The sequence below is a fragment of the Mobula hypostoma genome, chromosome 3 (genome assembly GCF_963921235.1).
Source record: "Mobula hypostoma chromosome 3, sMobHyp1.1, whole genome shotgun sequence".
Classification (NCBI taxonomy): domain Eukaryota; kingdom Metazoa; phylum Chordata; class Chondrichthyes; order Myliobatiformes; family Myliobatidae; genus Mobula; species Mobula hypostoma.
This window is the reverse complement of record NC_086099.1, coordinates 96,255,180-96,275,577: the sequence shown is the minus strand read 5'-3', so window position 1 is coordinate 96,275,577 and position 20,398 is coordinate 96,255,180. Positions and strand designations below refer to the sequence as shown.

At 39.7% G+C, this 20,398-nt stretch overlaps 1 protein-coding gene across 3 annotated transcripts in view; it reads right to left on the bottom strand.

Annotated features, from left to right (window-relative positions):
- Window positions 1-20,398, bottom strand: part of nup54 (nucleoporin 54) — an 86,910-nt gene that overhangs the window by 11,652 nt on the left and 54,860 nt on the right. For 2 of the 3 annotated variants that reach the window (XM_063043486.1, XM_063043487.1), the window contains exons 5-9: window positions 19,790-19,965; window positions 11,113-11,193; window positions 4,016-4,153; window positions 2,680-2,903; window positions 782-969 (exon numbers count right to left, since the gene is read on the bottom strand). In XM_063043486.1, coding sequence (XP_062899556.1) covers window positions 782-969; window positions 2,680-2,903; window positions 4,016-4,153; window positions 11,113-11,193; window positions 19,790-19,965 — 807 coding nt within the window. The remainder of the gene's footprint in view (window positions 1-781; window positions 970-2,679; window positions 2,904-4,015; window positions 4,154-11,112; window positions 11,194-19,789; window positions 19,966-20,398) is intronic. The other variant, XM_063043488.1, reaches the window with a different exon arrangement.

Here is a 20,398-nt window from a genome sequence, read left to right as displayed (position 1 = left end):
AAATGTCAGTTTTGGGGGGCCCCTCTTTTGAGTGAGCTGGTGATTGAAAGGAATATCTTAAGCAATCCTGCCTCTGACAGAAAATAGGACAACTGATCTGAAAGATCAACTCTATCAACTCGCTCTATCTCTCTCCCTCCAAAGATGATGCACAATCGACATTTTCTGTTTTATTTGAGACTTGCTGCACTTGCAGAGTTTTGCTTTTGTTAACTAAACACTGGAGCAAACAGTGTTACTCTAGTTCTGTTGGTGCTACATCTGTCTTGGTAGAATACAATGCTGAACATAAAGAGTATTTCTCTACCTTTAGCAAAAAAAACAGTGCTGGCGGAACTCAGCAGGTTGAGGAGCACTTGCAGGGGGAGGAATTGTTGATATTTTAGGTCAAGATCCTGTGGGAAGTCTGAAAGCAGAGAGTGAAGATGACTGGTATAAAGAAGATTTCCATTCATCTTTCAGACCTAATACAGAGTCTCAACCTGAAAAGTCCTCAAATCCTACCCCCTCACCACAGGATGCTGCTCAACTCAAAATTCCTCCAGCACTTCGTATTTAGTTCCAGACTACAGCGTCTTCATTATTTATCTTCTACCTGTGTTGTAATTAACGATAAACTTTAAATGCTGAACAAATACTGAGCAGATTCCAGGTGCTTTTCACATGATGTTGAAAAGTTCAATGCTAAAAGAAAGTGGATAATGTTCTTGTTACCAAGTTCCATTCACCTTAAACTAAGGTTACAGAAAATAACACTGACAAACACGTGAAGTGCACTTACTGGTCATCTGGCAGAGCTCGGATTCCTTCAACATTGACCATGATTTGTTGTAAACCTCCAAGAATCTTGTGTAAAGTTTCCACAACCAATTGTTGCTGGTTTCGAATGTCTGCTTCTTTCTTGTTAAAAGCCAAAGCTACCAGACCATCCTCATCCTTGTTACTAGGTATGCAGCTGAAACCAACAGTCTACAGGGAGATGAAAAATACTGCAGTATGAATGTAAACATGTTTACTGATATGTTTTCATAAACTAAATCTTGGGAGTACAGAAGTTTATAACAACATGGACTGTAGTTCATACCAAATCTATTTCACAGTACCAACTGTATAAGTGCAATTAATATCAATCCCTGTTCACAAGATGGTTTTCATTAGTCGTTCATTTCGACTTGTCACAATGAATCTAACCAAATCTGCAAGCTCATTAATTTCAGATATGAATGACAGTCTTTACTGAATAGAATAGTATGATTTGGTGATCTCCTGATGCCAGCTTTAAGCACGGTGCTACTTCCAGACTGGAATAAAAGCAGGAAAGCCACTAAAGCTTGGCTTTGAAGCCATCCAGAAAATCAATGGTGCAAAGTTTAACAAAATAAAATCATCTTAGATTCATAAAAACATTGTTTGCTAGATGGTTCATTTTAGCCTTTGCAGGTAATTGCACAGTTCCAATGTAGACTTTTGGTCTGTGTTAAGCTAGTTAATATTAATCAGGGTGACAAATGCCAGCCACAATTCCCACTTCTGATCCACCTCGCGGGAATCACGTATCAGTTGAGATACCATGAAAACCAGATTGGTTTTGAAGTATTCTCCAAACTGGAATAAACAGTCTCAAAGTCTTGACACTCACTGGTGGAATCTCCAAAGGGAAGGATTCTTATTTCCCTTTGGAAAGGGAAAGAAAGTAATTGCTCACCAAAGGTGTTCAAATCATTATACTTGCATTGCTGGAAGATCAAATAGATTTTCTTAACCTTCATTCCAGTACCTCCCACTCTGACAAGTACAGTCTTTGATTTCCATTATATTAGTGATTCACACATCAAAAAATATTTTTTTCTCTGTTGTTTCTTCTCATTTCCATCATAAATGTACAGTCTGTTATTCTGCAACTGTCCCCAGCTCAACATTGGCAAACATAGAATGCAGAGGATAACAAACCAGAATAAAATGTACCAAAGATCCCCTTTGTAACAATGGAGACTGAACATCAGTACTTCCATTCCTTGCTCCTTGCACATCCACACAATATATCCCAACTGACTAAGTGTTTCTTTTTCCATTTGTCCAATGTACATCTTTTTTATTAACCACTGCTCACCTCTTTTGAAGATACAGTACACCAGTTAGGGCCTCCTGATGATAATGGCGTTGTCAGGATTTTGACAAATTCACATCCATGTTTTGTTGTGAGGAATTATATGCAGAATTAAAAGGGCTAAAACCTTACTGACTTATTGGCAGCTTGACAAGTCGTGCTGTGAGAATAATGCATGAACAAAGAACTGTTTGTTCCATGAGAAGCTTCTCGGTCTACCCTTATCAAAATATGTGATAACAATGTATATCAGCAGCTCCAAACAATATTCTGGGCTCACTTGGCTGCAGATTTTCTCAAGTTCGGTGAGCAGGGACTCTGTTGCCAACTAAGAATGCAAGCTTGCTAATAGACACTATGTACTTTTAAGTAAACTGTGACAATTATTCCCTGGGTCTGAACCTGAAGGCCTCTGGAAGAGAGGCAGATCAACATTTGCACCAAGAATATAAAGTATTTATGAATAAGCTTTTGCCTTCATTCATCCTCCACAACACCAATACCTTAACTTCTTTTCAACTTCAGCTTTGAAGAACATATCAAAAAACACAAAGAAGTTGAAATTTCTTTACCTTAAATCGACAAAAATGATTTTCTTGCGTGAACTCAACAGGAGCCAAGTTATTGTGAAAGTAGCCTTTTCCTGTGCCCCAGAAGGCCTGAAGTTGGTTCCACCTGGCCAATATAGCATCACGTTCGTCCCCCAACAGAATGGGTGCAGAAAGGGCACTGGCTGTGTTGATCAGTTGAACTGTCTGAGCTTGAGGCTGCAATGTCTGCCCCAAAAGGCCTCCAGCTATAAATACACAACAACAAAATTTCTTCTCTGGGACAGAAGGTGTTGGAGTAAAAGTGAGAAAACCCTGTGAGCTGAATAAGAGGTAGAGAACCTCTAGTGTACATGAGTTTTGAAAGATACCCAACACAAGAATAAATTATAAACATATCCCAAAATACAACAGATTCTACAGATGCTGGAAATCCAGAGCAACACACACAAAATACTGGAGGAACTCAGCAGGTCAGGCAGCATCTGTCAAAATGAATAATAATCAATCTTTCAGACCAAAGCCCTTCCTCAGGACTGGAAAGGAAAGAGGAAGATGTCAGAATAACGAGGTGGGTGGAGGGAAACAAGGACAAGCTAAAAAGTGATAGGTGAAGATAGCTGAAGACAGGTGGGTGGGGGAGGATGAAATTAAGAAGCTGAGAGATGACAGGTAGAAAAACTAAAGGGCTGGAGAAGAAGGAATCTGATAGAAGAGGAGAGTTGATCATGGGAGAAAAGGAAGAGGAGGGGCACAAAAGGGTGGTGAATAGGCAGGTCAACATCAATTTCTCCAATTTCCAGTGATTTGTCCTACTCCCCTCTTCTTCATTTCCACACCCTGACTTCTTACCTCTTCTCCTTATCTGCCTATCACCTCCACTTGGTGTCCCTCATCCTTCCCTTTTTCCCATGATCCACTCTCCTTTCCTATCAGATTCCTCCTTCTCAAGTCCTTTGCCTTTTCTACTTATTGTCTTCCAGCTTCTTACTTCATTCCCCCTCCCCTACCCACATGGCTTCACCTATCAATTTCCATCTTATCCTTCTTCTCCCTCCACCTTCTTATTCTGGCATCTTCCTCTCCCTTTCCAGAACTGATGAAGATGCTTAGCCCAAAACACAGAATGGTTATTAACTTCCATAGATGCTGTCTGACCTGCTGAGTTCCTCCAATATTTGGTGCACGTTGTTTTAAATATTCCCAACAAGATATCTGTATGCCAACATACAGAGGATATAACTTCTCGATAATTAGCTTTGAATAATTGTTATTAATTGCCAATATAATTTTTCAACATCAAGTTAGTTTCATGTAAACTAAAACTTAACTATTGAGAATTGCCTCCCTAAGAACTTACTTTGCTGTTGAGTGCCAAAACCACCAAATCCTCCAAGTGTGGAGCCAGCCACCAAACCTGGTGCCAGACCTGTGCTTGTACCTGTGCCAAATCCACCACCAAATCCAAAGCCCTTATTCTGTGTATTCTGGAAAAGGCCTGGGAAACAAGGAGAAAAACAAATGGTATTATAAAATCATAAAACACATGACAAACTTCCTTGGGGTAATCCAAGATTTACTGTAGCTCAGACTAATCTAATGGCAAAATATTACTCACTTTATGTACATAAAGAAAAGTAATTTGGAAAAACTAGCATAGTAATGATTTATTAAATAACTACTAGTTTTTCTTTAAAGTAAAAAATAATAGCCAAGCTCAATAGGATATTGTACCCTTTGAATGCCAATAAAATACACATTCCAAACGAAAGGCTTTACTTGAGGAATTTTGCATAGATACTACTGTCGTGAGTCTCATGCAATAAGACAATGGGGGAGAATATTCATCTTAATTTATTGTAATTAAAAGAATACAAGTAATTGTATTGAACTCCATGCATTTAATTCTATCAATTTCAATGGAATGGGTATATGGAAAGACAAGAGCATGCAATGCATTCCTCTTTGACATTTTCATAGTGCAACTTCTAAAACAGAAATAAAATTTGGTCTATGGTGGGATTTAAACCAATGATCTTTGCATCAAAAAAGGCAAATACACCAAATTTATTCGGTCTACTTGATTATCAAATTGTTGTTAAGACTACTAACATTCCCTCATTTTTCTACAGATTTTAATGCTTTTAACTTACAACTTCTGTTTACATTAAATAACTGCCTTGTCAGAAATACTAAGATCAAACAAAGACCTGAACTAGTTATTTGTTAGGTCTGAATTGTGCAGTCTGTTCCCTTAGTACTTCAGTACTAACTGACTGAATTGTTTTCTCCTTCCTATCAATTCCTCTCACCATTTGATTATTGATTCACTGATGTACTTGCTGATTAAAGTTCCAACATTCATGTACCCAAATACTGTACTTGGTTACAAGACTCTCCCACATTGTAAAGTTACAATTTTATCGTAAATATACAAATTTATATCAAAAATCTTGATTTCTGCCAGGCTAAAACTGGAAGCTGCTTCCAGATGCAGTGAGCAGCCCTACTTCAGACCAATCATATAGTCAACTGTTTCACTGTCATGGAATAACAACGGGAAATCTAGTCAAATTTTCACTGGCTACATATTTCTCATAGGATTACATCCTACTAGAGAATCAGTGAACAGGAAGCATATATACAACAAAAGTGGGCAGCATGCTGATACACTGATACTCTAGCTGGCCTGGCACTCAGATGTGTTCCCAGGAATGAGTTCAGTGGGATTAATGCTGAAAGTCAGCACTGACAGAAACACAGATGAAAACTGCTACTCCTACTGCAATTAACTGATTATCACTTTATGTGGTATAGAGTAATGTGTAATGGCTACCCAAGCAAGCTGGAGTGAGCTGTGCAACCAACTTAGCACTGAGATATGGTGGCAAGAACTGCACTCTGGTCAGAATGATGTCTGTGGTCCACTGCTGGAGATCAGTAGTGGCTGATCCACGTGTTGGCAGATAGCTGGAACCTACAGACTGGCTCTGCACTTTTGTTCAGTTGAGAGATCTCCAGAATGGGAACAGCTGTGTAGTCAATGGAAGGGAGCAGACACATTAGCTTCCATCACATCCAATAAGAGCTGGTACTAGGAAGTACAGGAGTTGGGTATTCGTCAACACTCCGAGTACCAAAGCCAGCCACAACTGGACAGAGTGCACTCCTCACCACGTCGCCACCCCTGCCCCCCCCACCAACCAACTGCAGGAGGCTGCACTGCTTGTCCCACCCTACCCAATATCAGCCTTCACATTACCTATGTAGCTCACACCATGCCACAATGCACTCTGATCACCATAAACTGCTGCAGCAATGTGAGTCAGAGGACTGAGCTTCATGCCATATTTCCATCAAAGGAGTATGTAGCCTAAGCTGATGTTCCTCTTGTTTTTTTTGGTAAATACATGTCATTTTTTTCCAAAAAGTACCTATGCATATTTGAAATCCAAGATCAATAGTGTTATAATGAATAAACATTGTGGGGTAGTGCTTTGTGGGATACTTGTGTAATGGAGACAAAACTTGGCACCAATCACATAAGGAGATATTAAGACAAGTGAATAAAAGTTTGTAAAAAGGAATACGTGTTAAGCAACGTCTTGAAGGGAGAGAGAAAGAATGAGAAAAATTTTCAGGAATGGAATTCTAGAAGTTCATATTTTTGCTGCTGAGACCACAGTTGTCAATGATGGAACAATTAATATCAGCACTGATCAAGAGGCCCAAACTGGAAAATTACAGAGCTTTGGACAAGTTGTAGGACCAGATGGGGATTTGAAACCAGAGTCTTAAAATCAGGATGAACTGTTAAAAAGGAAATTAGCTCAAGGGCAAGAAGGTTTGTGATCATGATCAAAGCTACTGCCTTTGGATTCCCAATATTTAGTTGCAATAAACCTTTGCTCATTAGGAACTATACTGTTAAAGACAGTGGTAGAGTGAAGATGGCTTTCATGAAAATATATGGAAGTGCCCCAGTGATGCAGCGGTTGGTGCTGCTGGTTTATCTTGATCTCTGTGTGGAGTTTGCACATTCTGCCTCTATACATTGCTTCCCAAAGGTGTACTGGTGGATTAACTGGCCATTATAAATTTTCCCTAATGTAGGCAAAAAAAACAATGAGGAGGAACTAATGGGCATTTGCAGGAGAATAAATTGCAGAATTATAAGGAAATAAGTACTGCAAAAGAGACTGATGGGATTATTTTGTTGTAAGCAGGTATAAACTTAATGGACTGAATGGCTTTCTTGTGCATCATATATAAATAAATAAGTACATGTGAAAATTCATTCTGTTTTCAAATCACATTGCTGACATATAACAGGAGAATAAAAAGGGACCAACAGGACTAGATAGGGTAACAGTGTAGGTGAGGGATCAGCAGACAATGCAGTTGATTCTCTGGTTACAACATAACAAGCACAAATATAACCAGGTGAGTGGGAGTCAGCTGAATGACAGTGCATGAAGGAGAAGACTTAAAAAGTGAAATCAGAGGCTGATTTACTTAATTTACTCGCCAGTCCTGATGATGAATAAGTAAACTCTGCTACATCCTTTCAAGTTTGCATGTCTTAGCCTTAAATAAAACAAAGAGGAACACTACCCATGGGGAGAGCAGCCAGGGCAAAGCAGAGTAATGGAATTAACTGAGTTATGGTTCAGACCAATCCTGAAGAAATGTCTTGAAAAAAAGGACATCATCAGGTCAATTTACCTTCTGAGAGCTTTTCCTGATCATCTCAGAAAGGGAGGAGAGGACAAAGGGCTTACACCTAGACTGGAACCTTGGAAATGGCCAAATAGATATATTATGGATTCCTAGTAGAATGGAAGGGTCCCCAGTAGAACCAATTTATAATCAGTGCACAGTTATATTCATATCATGGTCTAAATGATACGAGGTAGGCCAGTGGATTTTTTTTAAAAACAGGACAAGTTGACTAGCAGGTGCAGGACAGATGTCATAGCCTCCACACCTGGCCCTGACACACCTAGAAAACAAGGACATTTAGGTCAGAGTGCTCTTTCTGGATTTCAGTTCAGCATTCAACACAATTGTCACAAAGGCTTCAGTGAACAAACTCCTACTCTTCAGTCTAAATACCCCACTCTGCAACTGGGCTTTGGACTTCGGATTTTGGATTTCCTAACCAACAGGTCTCAGATAGTCAGGATACACCTCCGCTCCTCCCTCCTCATCATCCTCAACATAGGTGCTCCCCAGGGCTCTGTGCTGAGCTGATTATTGTACACTCTGCTCACACACGTCTACGTGGTCAAACACCCGAGTAATCACACTGCCAAGTTTGCCGGTGACATCAACAGTGATGGGGCTCAGCTCCAACAATGATGAGGTTTTCTACAGAGAGGAGGTGGAAGAGTTCAAGGCCTTGTGCCAGGCAAATAATCTCCTCCTCAATTTCAACAAGACAAAGGAGATGATAATTGACTTCAGGAGAACTTGCACCACTCACACCTCTCTTTACATCGGCAGCACAGCAGTGGAAAATGCCAGCAGTTTCAAACTACTGGGAGTGCAAATCTCACACAACTTGTCATGTTTCCAGAACACACCCTACACAATCAGGAAAGCTCACCAACACCTCCATTTTCTGAGACGGCTGAAGAGAGCTGGACTAAGCATATCAATACTCACAACCTTCTAGAGATGCATAGTAGAGAGCATCCTAACATGCTGCATCACTGCATGGTAAGTAAACTGCACTATGGTGGACAGGAAGGCTCTACAACTAGCAGTCAAAGCTGCCCAATGCATCATTGGCACCTGGCTACCCACCATCATACAGAAAAGTGCTGTAAAAAGGCCAGTAACATCATGAAGGATCTCACCCACCTTCTCATGAATTGTTTGTCCCAATCCCATCAGTGAGGAGGCTATGTAGTATCCATGTCAGGATCAAAACTCTTACTTTCCCCAAGCAGTACGGCTGATCATCACCTCCACCCACCGACCCACCCTTCCACGCCTCCCCCCGCAACCAATCATTTATCATTTCCTGTCAGTCATCTTATGTATAGAAACTCCTGTGCCTAGTGTCACTTCATGGACATACAACCTACATATATAAGCTATTTTAGGTGTTTATATTTATTGTGTTCTTTATCCTATCATTTTTTTTGGTGCTACATTGGATCGGGAGTAACAATTTCGTTCTCCTTTACACCAGTGTATTGTTAATTACATTGAACAATCTTAATCTATTGGGATGTGGATCAGGACTAGAGTCTATTGGCTGCTGTTTTATGAACAACAGCCCAGTGGTTCAGTGAGCAGACATTATAAGTGTTCGACATGGACTTCATCTCACTGTCAGGCCATTATTTTGAAATAGTGGCCCACATTTCTAGATTCTCCCATATGAGGATGCGTTGCCCATGTCAAAACCCTCCAGAATCTTTTGTGTTACATTTGGTGAACACCATAAAAGAGTAGATTTTTATTTCTATTACTCTAGTTTAAAAATTAATTGAGAAGACATCTCAGTATTTCCAAAAGTTGCATTAATATAGTTGCATTAATTTCAGAGATGAAGAATACTGGTCAGTAAAACCTTAATCCCTTAAATTGGCAGTTTGCAGATGACACTAAAACTGACAGAATCATAAATAGTATGGAAGGTTTTCTTGAGCTACAGTGACATCAATGTATTGATGAAATGGGCTGATAAAAGGCAGACAGAGTTCAATCCACATAAACGTGAGGTGGTACATTTTGGGAATACCAATGAGGCCAGAACATATACCATTAATTTGAGAGCACTGGTGAACAGGGAGACCTTGGAGAACAAGCGCAGAGATCCCTGAAGTTGGCAGTGGAAGGCACTTGCGATTCTGGTTTCATTAGTAAGAACACTGAATACAAAAGCAAGAAGGTTATGCTCCAACTTTACGAAACTTTGGTCTGGCCTCAACTGAAGTACTGTGTGCAGTTCTGGGTGCCACACTACAGGAAGGATGGGACAGTACTAGAGAAGGTACTGAGGATGCTCACCATCATGGAACATTTCAGTGATGAGCATAGACTGGAGAAGATATTCTCCCTGGAGCTGAGTAGTAAAGAAGGGAGATGACTGTGGTATATAAAAGCATGTTAGGTATAGGTAGACAGCAGGCAACTTTCCCCACATCAGAGGTAGACAAAACAAAGGGATTTAGGATAAGATGGGAGAGATTCAAAGGAGACATGAGGCTTTTCCAACGAGAGAATGATGAGTACTGGAATGCACTGCCTGAGAGTTATTTAAGTGGGGCACTGACAGCCTTTAATTAAGTCCCCAGATCAACACTTTATGCTTCAGCCAAGAAGGGTATGTGCCAAGTGCTGGGAATAGGGATTTGTGCAGGTGGGTGCCCAATGGTCATCAACAATGTAGTGGGCCCGTTTCCTTGTTGTACATCTTTAGAACTTCAACATGATTTAGACAACAATTTGAAAGCTTAGCTCCAATTATTCTACCACTATACTGCACTTCTACAGTTTTGTTTCAATTCCTGTACTGTAAAATTATCTATGAGATACTCTGCCATATGATCTCTGCAATTTCCTGAGGCATCAAATGGTATCTCATCCTATGGCAAAAACCGGCAACTTGAAGCACAAAATGAATATGGCACCAGAAGCAAATATTAACGCTTCAAATCTGTGCAGGTTCTTGGTATAGTAGTCCTGCCAGTCTGATTTCATTAGTCTTTACCTAAATCTCTGCAAATTAGTTTTCTCCTAGTGTTTTCCCAATTCCTCTTAAAAGCCCAAATGGATTCTGCTTTCACTATCTTGCAGGCAGTGGACTTCATATCAAAACTACCTGCTGAATAAAAAAAAAAGGCTTCTCCCCCTTAGAGCCCTTGTATCTTTTACCCAAAAGTTTATCATCTCTGTCACACTGTGTCGTTGTACGTGTTTGGCGAACAACTTCCTTCCATCAATTCTACTCTTGTCTTAGAGAACTCTATCTTCTCCTAGTAAGTACAGATTCTCATCCCTGGGTCAAATGTAATAAATCTTTTCTGCACATTCTCTGAGACTCCCACATCCTATACAATATCTCAACTGTGGCCCAACCAGCAGCTCAACATAACTTCTCTGCTTTCCTATTCTGCACATTGGTTAGGCCAAAATTAGATACTGCATCCATTTCTGATTATTGATCATGAAACACCATTGGTGACCATATTCCAGTCTAGAACTATTTATCCCTACTCTGTATTCAAGCCAATTTTCTATCTATGTTACTATTATTTATTTCCTTTTACAGAAATCTGCTGATTCAGTGACTTCCAGCTTATCCCACTACACACGGCCCTCGTTGCTGTTGCTGTTCCACTTCACCTTTATAATACAACACGACATTCAGCAAAGTGTTATATGCACATAGGTGCTTCTCTACTTCTCTCTGGCAGGCATTTACCATTTTGTTTTTTTTACCTGTTACCCCAGAATTGGCGGGTGTTGAGAAACTGAAAGCAGCAGCAACTGTCGTAGTTGTGCCAAACCCTCCAAAACCACCTATGTGGATATTTAAGAAAAATCAGTTCAACGAAAAGCAAAATAACTCGTTAACCTATATATTTGTGACCCATCATTATTTCAAAACGTTAAAATATCACAATGTTCAGAGCTTCAGCAAATTCAAATTTCATCCAATTTCTCACTCCATAAATACAATCTCAGGCTAAAGGTTACAGGACAACAATAGATTAGTAAAACTTGTGAACAATTCTACAATTGCTACAGTAGAACGAATTAAAGCTCCCTTTCTACCTCCAATGACTTAGAGCTCATCAGTGCAAAGGGAACTTTCACAAACTACAAGGAACTCCTTGCTAAATCAAGAGAGTTGCCTGACTTATTTGTGCAATCATCTATAATAAACCATCTTCCTTAAAATTAGATCAATTGCTTGGATTATTTGGAACCTCCTGAATGCAAGATCCATAGCCTGCAGAAAAATTTAGAGCCATTAAGACTTGATTAGCTCTAGTTAGGTTGATCATACACCGTATTATGAAACAAAATTTTGAAGCATGGAATTTCCAATCTAAATAATTTCAACTATATTACCAGATATGATATTCAAACCAACTAACTTTAGAAAATAGCTTTCAGGATATTTCCAAATGCTATTTAGGTTATTATTCTATTAAAGAGTTATACAGACCTAACAGTCTTACATCAGGAAAACAAGCCTTCCTTCCTATCAGGTCGAAGTTGACCATGAAGCAGCTACTTATACCAATCCAGTTTTATTCTTCTCACATTCCCCTAAACAAACCCCAGATCTGACCACTCAGTTGCACACCAGGGGGAATTTACAGTGGCCAATCAACTTGCCAACCCACACATCCTTGGCAGGTGGGAAGAAACCAGAGCTGCACACAGTCACAGGGAGAACATGTAAACTTCACTCGTCTGAGCATTGAACCCAGGTCACTGGAACTGTGAGACAGCAGCTCTACCAAATGGGCCATCGTATCACCCATAAGATTTCCTTCTTTGAGCCGCTGATACTGGATTAATGAACATACAATCACTTTTGAGGTGAAACACAAGTCATAAACCAGGCTCATTGGAAGACTAAATTAAAAAGCGTTCTATAAAAGAAAATAGTAGTTCTGATGAGATTCAATCCCTAAAAAGTATATCCTGTTCTTCTTGGTCATAGATGCTACCTGATGATTTTCCAAAATATTTTACTTTCGTGTACTTTAATTTCAAAAACAAATCCAGATTCAATAGCTATCTTATGACAGCAAGAAGAAACTGTCATAATAATTATTCAATCATATTTCTTATTTATTTAAAGTAAATATTTGACGAATTCACCAGCTACTATAAAATGATTTTCTCTTCACCTCCACCAACTGAGTGAAGTGAGAACAAACACCAAGTAGTAGAGTGGTCAGAATTTGTAAAATTACAGAAATTAATTTTTTGATTAAATTTTGTCAGACACTGAATCACAGTCTATGATGCCATGATGGCAAAGGTAGTTTCAGTATTTTATTTTCATTGTTTAATGATGGGTCACAAACATCTACCAAAAATACAATACAGCTAGAGAGTCTACATCATGATACCTTTTAAACTGAATGAGTTGTAACACTGAAAGATGGAATGATCCTTTCTCACTTGATTGCTACAGAAATTATGCCAAAAAATTAAAAACTCAAATGAATTACAAAAATCTCTACAATGAAAAATAACAAGATGAAGTTAACAAGTTGCCCATGCATACCACTGTACAAATAATGTCCAAAGTGAAATCAAAACTGCACACTAACTTCTATACAAGTCTATCAAACATCCTGTAAAGTGACATTTAGAGCAAAAGAACACAAGATTTAAGAGAGGAAAATTCTTGACCCAGTTCTAAAACCAGTAGAAAATATACCCATCTCAACTACTCTGCAAATGTACTAAGATTTGAACAGGGACAGTTAATCACTGATGCTACAAACTAATATTTTGAAATGATCTTCTGCAAACTTGCGAAGTGAACTTCTTCCCTTTTACTTTGAGCCATGAACATATTTATTTTAAAAATGAATTAACTTTTCTTATTAAATTGCAGATAATGGAATTTCTAATTCAAATTTTCACAGGAGCAATTTCATGAACTGGGACTTCAACACTGCACTTGCCATATCACAAATGTCCACAGTTTCATCTATTACACTATTACTACTATCACACTGGATAAGTGACTCAGAAATAGTTATAGTTATCCCCACCATTGAAGACATCTTCAAAAGGAGGAGCCTTAAGAAGGTGGTATCCATCATTAATGATGTAATGATGTAGCTCTACAAAACTCTAGTTAGGCCACACTTGGAGTACTGTGTCCAGTTCTGGTCGCCTCACTATAGAAAGGATGTGGAAGCATTGGAAAGGGTACAGAGGAAATTTACCAGGATGCTGCCTTGTTTAGAGAGTATGCATTATGATCAGAGATTAAGGGAGCTAGGGCTTTACTCTTTGGAGAGAAGGAGGATGAGAGAAGGAGGATGAGAGGAGACATGATAGAGGTGTACAAGATAATAAGAGGAATAGATAGAGTGGATAGCCAGCGCCTCTTCCCCAGGGCACCACTGCTCAATACAAGAGGACATGGCTTTAAGGTAAGGGGTGGGAAGTTCGAGGGGGATATTAGAGGAAGGTTTTTTACTCAAGAGAGTGGTTGGTGCATGGAATGCACTGCCTGAGTCAGTGGTGGAGGCAGATACAATAGTGAAGTTTAAGAGACTACTAGACAGGTATATGGAGGAATTTAAGGTGGGGTCTTATATGGGAGGCAGGGTTTGAGGGTCGGCACAACATTGTGGCCCGAAGGGCCTGTACTGTGCCATACTATTCTATTAAGAACCTTCACCATCCAGGATATGCCTTTTCTCATTATTACTATTGAGGTGGTAGTACAGGAGCCTGACACACTCAATGTGGTAGGAATAGCATCTTCTCTTCCACCAGATTTCTGAATGGTCCATGAACACTATCTCATTCTTCCTGTTTCGCACTATTTATTTTTTGTAACTTAGAGTAATTGTTATGTCTTGAACTGTACTGTTGCCACAAAACACATTTCACAACATATGTCAGTGATCATAAACCTGATTCTGAACATAATTAACTCATACAAGTGTAGCAGCAAATGGATGTCTAGTATCAGGAACAATTTAGCTTCAAAATGTTATCCATGCATAATCCAATCAACACACCCTCTCAACTGTATTTATTATAATTTGTTTCTTTGCCCTCTAATGAGTTTTAGTCAAATATCCGTTTCTTTTTCTTATTGCCCAACAATTAAAGGGAATGCCAACCAGAATATTGCACGTACAGTATAAAAAACATTTTCTGAACAATATAAAAGGGTGAACAACCATTTAATGAAACTGGCTCATGTGGCACATCAATTTAAAAGAAAAAAAATCTGACAATTTATTGACCATCGCTGAAGCCGTCAGCGCAGGAGTAGAGTGGGCGAAGCGGTCCCGACCCTCCAAGCAGACCATTGCCTTTGTCAGAGCTGGGGAGCAGCCAATGCCTGCCAAAAGGACATCTGCAGGCATTCTGACCTCTGCAAGGGACTGGCAGCTGTTGGTGGACCTCGAAGGGCAGCTGAAGTTCCCCAACCATATCGCAGCCACCACCCTGCAACCAGACATTGTCCTTGTGTCTGACTCTACTAAGCAAGTGGTGCTGCTAGAGCTGACAGTCCCATGGGAAGATAGCTTGGAGGAGGCCTTTGAAAGGAAGCTCTCCAAGTACGCAGGACTGGTCAGCAACTGTCAGCAGGCTGGATGGAGAGCGAGGTGTCTCCCAGTGGAGGCTGGTTGTCGGGGATTCGTAGCTCAGTCTTTAGTTAGAGCCTTCAGCATTTTGGGCATCGAGGGAGAGAGGAAGAGGAGAGCCATCCGCAGTACCACTGATGCGGCAGAGAGGGCCTCAAGATGGCTGTGGTTCAAAAGAGGGGAGCCATGCAGTCATAAGTAGCTAGCCATCTGGACACAAGCTGGGGTCTGATCAGCCCTGGCTGGGTCACCTGGAGGAGGTTGTATGATGTTGAAACACCCGAAACACCCGATGATTCCAGGAACATCACTGAAGATGTGTCCAGAAGCATCAATAGATGTATGTACACAACAAATGCAAATGAGCCAAATGAGATCCAGCTGATAGAATGCAAGATACTTCCAAGCAATAAACATTCTCATTTCCTAATCTCACAGTGTCAATTTCTATAGTAGGACTTATAAATGTAATAGTTCATGTGAATATCTGATTTTTAACAAGTGCGCAAGAACTCAAAGTTCAAAGTAAATTGTACTATCAAAGTACATATATGAGACCATATACAACCCTGAGATTCATTTTCTTGTGACTCTATAGAATAGTAACTATAACACGATCACTGAAAGACCACCCAGCTAGGGTGTTCAACCATAGTGCAGAAGATAATAAATTGTGCAAATGTAAATATAAATAAATAGAAATAAATTAACAAGAACATGGGATGAAGAGTCCTTGAAAGTGAGTCCATTGGTTGTGGGAACATTTCAATTATGGGGCAAGTGAAGTTGAGTGAAGTTATCCCCTTTTGTTCAAGAGCCTGATGGTTGAGGTGTAGTAACTGTTCTTGAACCTGGTTGTGCAAGTCCTGAGGCTCTTGTACCTTCTAGCTGATAGCAGCAGAGAGAAGAGAGCAAGTTCTGTGTGGTGGGGATTCCTGATGATGGATGCTGCTTTCCTATGATAGTGTTTCATGTAGTTGTGCTCAATGGTTGGGAGGGCTTTACCCGTTAATTCGTATATAAACGTAATATTTGAACAGTTAGCAAACAAACTGTGTGAGCCTGAGCTGTGTTTTGATTTTGCTTAATAATTTGAATACTACAACGGTTGGCTAATTTTAATAAAAGTTGCAAGAAATAAAGAGGGCCTCTTTACAACTACAAAAGGAAATGGATCAATATAACCAAATGTCATCACTATAAATTTAAAAATTTCTAAAGGTTCTGATTGACTGGCTGTGTATTTTGAACTTTTTAAATTTTAATTTTGGCTTACATCATTTGCACTTTTTTCTTTTATTGATACTTAAAAATGGACAATTTTGCTCATGATCAGATCCATTAACCCATGCACACCAGCCCCACCGACAGCTTATCAACTACTCTTATTCTAACAATGCACACAAAATGCTGGAGGAACTCAGCAGGCCCAGCAGCATCTAGGAAAAGAATACAGTCGACATTTCCGGATGAAACCCTTCAGCAGGACTGAAGTAAAAAGCTGAGGAGTAGATTTAAAAGGTGGGGGGAGGGGAGAAACACAAGGTGACAGATAAAACCTGGAGGGGGAAAGGTGAAGTAAAGAGCTGGGAAGTTGATTGGTGTAAGAGACAGAAGGCCATGGAAGAAAGAATAGGAGGAAGAGCACCAGAGGGAGCAATGGGCAGGCTAGGAGATAAAGTGAGAGAGGGAAAAGGTGATGGGAAATGGAGAAGGAGGGAGGACGGAGGGCATTAGCAGAAGTTTGAGTAATCGACGTTCATGCCATCAGGTTGGAGGCTACCCAAATGGAATATGAGGTGTTGTTCCTCCAACCTAAGTGTGGCCTCATCACAACAGTGGAGAAGGCCAAGGATGGACATATCGGAATGAGAATGGGAAGTAGACTGGAACGTAGATGCTTGGTGAAGCGGTCTCCCAATCTATAATGGGTCTCACCGATACACAGGAGGCCGCACCGAGAGCAGCAAACACAGTATATGACCCCAACAGACTCACAGGTGAAGTGTCACCTCACCTGGAAGGACTGGCCTCCTGTATATTGGTGAGACCCGACACAGATTGGGAGACCACTTTGCCAAGCACCTCCGCTCACTCCACCAGAAAAAGCAGAATCTCCCATTAGCCATCCATTTTAATTCCACTTCCCATTCCTATGTCAATATGTCCATCCTTGGCCTCCTCCACAGTCATGATGAAGCCACACTTAGGTTGGTGGAACAAAACCTTATATTCCGCTTAGGTAGCCTCCAGACTGAAACATCAATTTCTCAAACTTCCAATAATGCCCCTCCCCGCCTTCATTATTTCCCATCCCCTTTTCGCTCTCTCACTTTATCTCCTTGCCCATCCATTGCCTCCCTCTGGTGCTTCTCCCCCTTTTTTTCCTCTCACGGCTTTCTGGCTCTTTCACCAATCAACTTCCCAGCTCTTTACTTCATCCCTCCCCCTCCAGGTTTCACCTATAATGCTGCATTTCTCTCTCCCCTTCCCCCACCTTTTAACTCTACTCCTCAGCAGTTTTCTCCCGTCCTGCTGAAAGGTTTGGGCCTGAAATATCGACTGCACTTTTTTCCATAGATGCTGCCTGGCTTTCTGAGTTCCTCCAGCATTTTGTGTGTGCTACTTGGATTTCCAGCATCTACAGATTTTCTCTGTTTTTCACTCTTACTCTAATCATTTCTACAAGATTTGTGGCACAAAAATCACTGTGATCAACCTTTCTTAGCAAAGTTGTACTTCTATTCTGACTGATGAACAAGGATTACATGTCATTCTAAACCTTAAAATTTCAAAATCAAGCAAGCGTCAGGAAAATGAAAGAAGTACCGATAGTTTAAAAAAAAGTGTCTTCAATTTAAAGTGCTGATGAGGGAAGAGAAATGAAAGCTGGAAACATGAATAGAAATGATATGTACAATCAAGCTCTTAAACAGCTGAAGTAAGAACATCTTTTCGCATAACTCTGAGGAAGAAAGTTATTTGCTTAGCCAAGACTAATAAATATTATGTCATCAGACATTCTATTAAAAACAAGTTTCTATACTTGAATTATTATATGAGTTTAAGTTTCTGAATTACATAGTCACTTTAACAATGTAAGATAAACCCACTTGAAGACACAGCAATTTTGACCAGTGATAACCAGAAGTACCTCCAGCAGTTTGCTTTATACCAGGCAGCTGCTGATAGTAGCCATGAAACAACTCCCATCATCAGAGCTTATTTCTAAATTGCACAGGAATTACAAAACAGGTTAAAGATGATAGGGGAAAATATGTACTCTAGTTAATGGTCTGGGTCTGCCCTTGCTCGTCAGAAGCAGGTACGCTTATCTGACCTGTCTGTCCTTGGCCCTCTCCTCTGCCAAATGCAAACTACAGAAACAACACCTCACGTTCTGCCTGGGTAGACCACAACCAAACAGATTGAACACTGAACTTTCCAGTTTCAAGTAACCCATACTCCTGTTTCACCCAGTTCCTCTTGCATTCCCTCTTATCTTTAATGCCACCCTCCAGAACCCTGCTACATAGTTTCTTTCCACTTACCTTCCTAGTTCTATCTGCCCAACACCCATACACTTAACCCACTGGGTCCCCTATCAGCATACAGGAGTGAGATTGAAAATCTGGCTGAATAGTGCCACAACAACCACCTCTTACTCAATGTCAGCAAAACCAAAGGCCTGACTATTGACTACAGGAGGAGGAAATCAGAGGTCCATGAGTCAGTCCTCATCAGGGGATCAGAGGTGGAGAGAGTCAGTAACTGTTCGGTAGAACTAATTCCACCTACTGCATTTCCTGTTTAGAATTAAACCCCTGACTAAGTTCACAGTAGAAAAATAGCACACTGGAAAAGTAGCAGCAACAAAGAAACACATAGGTGCTGTGATGAAATGTTTCAGCATTTGCTGGGGCATAAATACAAATCTAATCGTGCTATGATATTACAGGAAGAGACAAAGCAGGAGCACTTTGTCAACAAAGGGGTAGTTTCTTCTCCAAGCACAGTAAATTTATTAAGATGTAAACCCCATCAGTTACAAAAACTAGTGGTGTATCAGCCAGTAAAGTGATTACACAAATTTTATTATTATAGAAAACTGCATTATTCTCCTTAAATTTATTATTCAAATTAATGAAGGGAAAAGTAAAAGTAAGATAATGGTTAAATAATAGAAAATTATCTTTTTTTTAAAAAAAGCTTTATAGCCTTATATGATCCAATGTCAATACAAAGATGAAGTCACCAGAATCAATGGAACTGTCAAAAATATTTTGAATGATACTTGAAAAGCCAAGATGTACTGAAAAAGCAAATGGATAGATCTTTCAAGAGAGCCAGCACAAAAAACAATGGGATGAATAATCTACTCCTGCACTGAGACTCTATGATTAACAAATATATAATGCTCTCTGAAGTACACATTAAATAAACTGATATAATCAGACTCCACTACTTTGATGCTGACAATACAGTCTGAGAGCCACTTCTGAGTTATCTCAATAATGTTGCTGCAATGCAGAAAGCAAATACAATCTGATAAACACTGATATACAGTGAATCAAAACTAATTTTAAAATCTGACAATTGCACCTATCATCAAATGCTTATTTCTCTCGTGCAACATTCCCAATTGTATGAACCATGTTACAGCAACATTGAGCTACTCAGCTGTAGATCTATTAATTTAGGGCTCAAAGGTTTCATTCAGAAACAAAAAAGAATCAGATGAAATGTTGGAATGAAATAAATGAATGTATTAAAAATAACTTGCCACTTTGCTTGCAGTGGCAGGAAACTACCTGTGCCAGCCAAGCCACTACTGCCAAAACCAAAAGCTGTAGTTGTAGCTGCACCAAAACTTCCGATATTTAAGCCAACTGCAGTGTTAGCGTTTAGTCCGAAACCCCCAAAATTAAAGCCACTGGCTGTAGTATTTGTAGCTCCAAGCCCACCAAAACCTGTAGAAAAGGAAGCACTGTAAAACCAATGCAAGAAATGGTTAGTTGAAATTACAACATTTTATAAAAGGTTCCAAACCAAGCATTGAGACCTTTCAATGTGAACTTTCCTCAGAGCTGATAAAAATACATAGGATATTAAATGGAAAATTCATCTGGGATTCATTAGGAAAAATACAAAACAGTGGCACACTTAACATCTGTAGAATATATAACAATATTATAGATCTAAAATATTTAATGCTATATTTGGCTAGCTAAAACACTTGTTGATGAAAAGGTATTGTAAATTTGATGATAACAGATTGACCAAGGGCGAGCTTACTGCTTCCCACTAACTGTTGTACACAAATCAAAAATCTTGTGACAATGCAAGGAAGATCAATGATTACATCAATTACCATAGAATTCTACCATTGGTACATTTGATCCATTGCAACTTCTAATTGA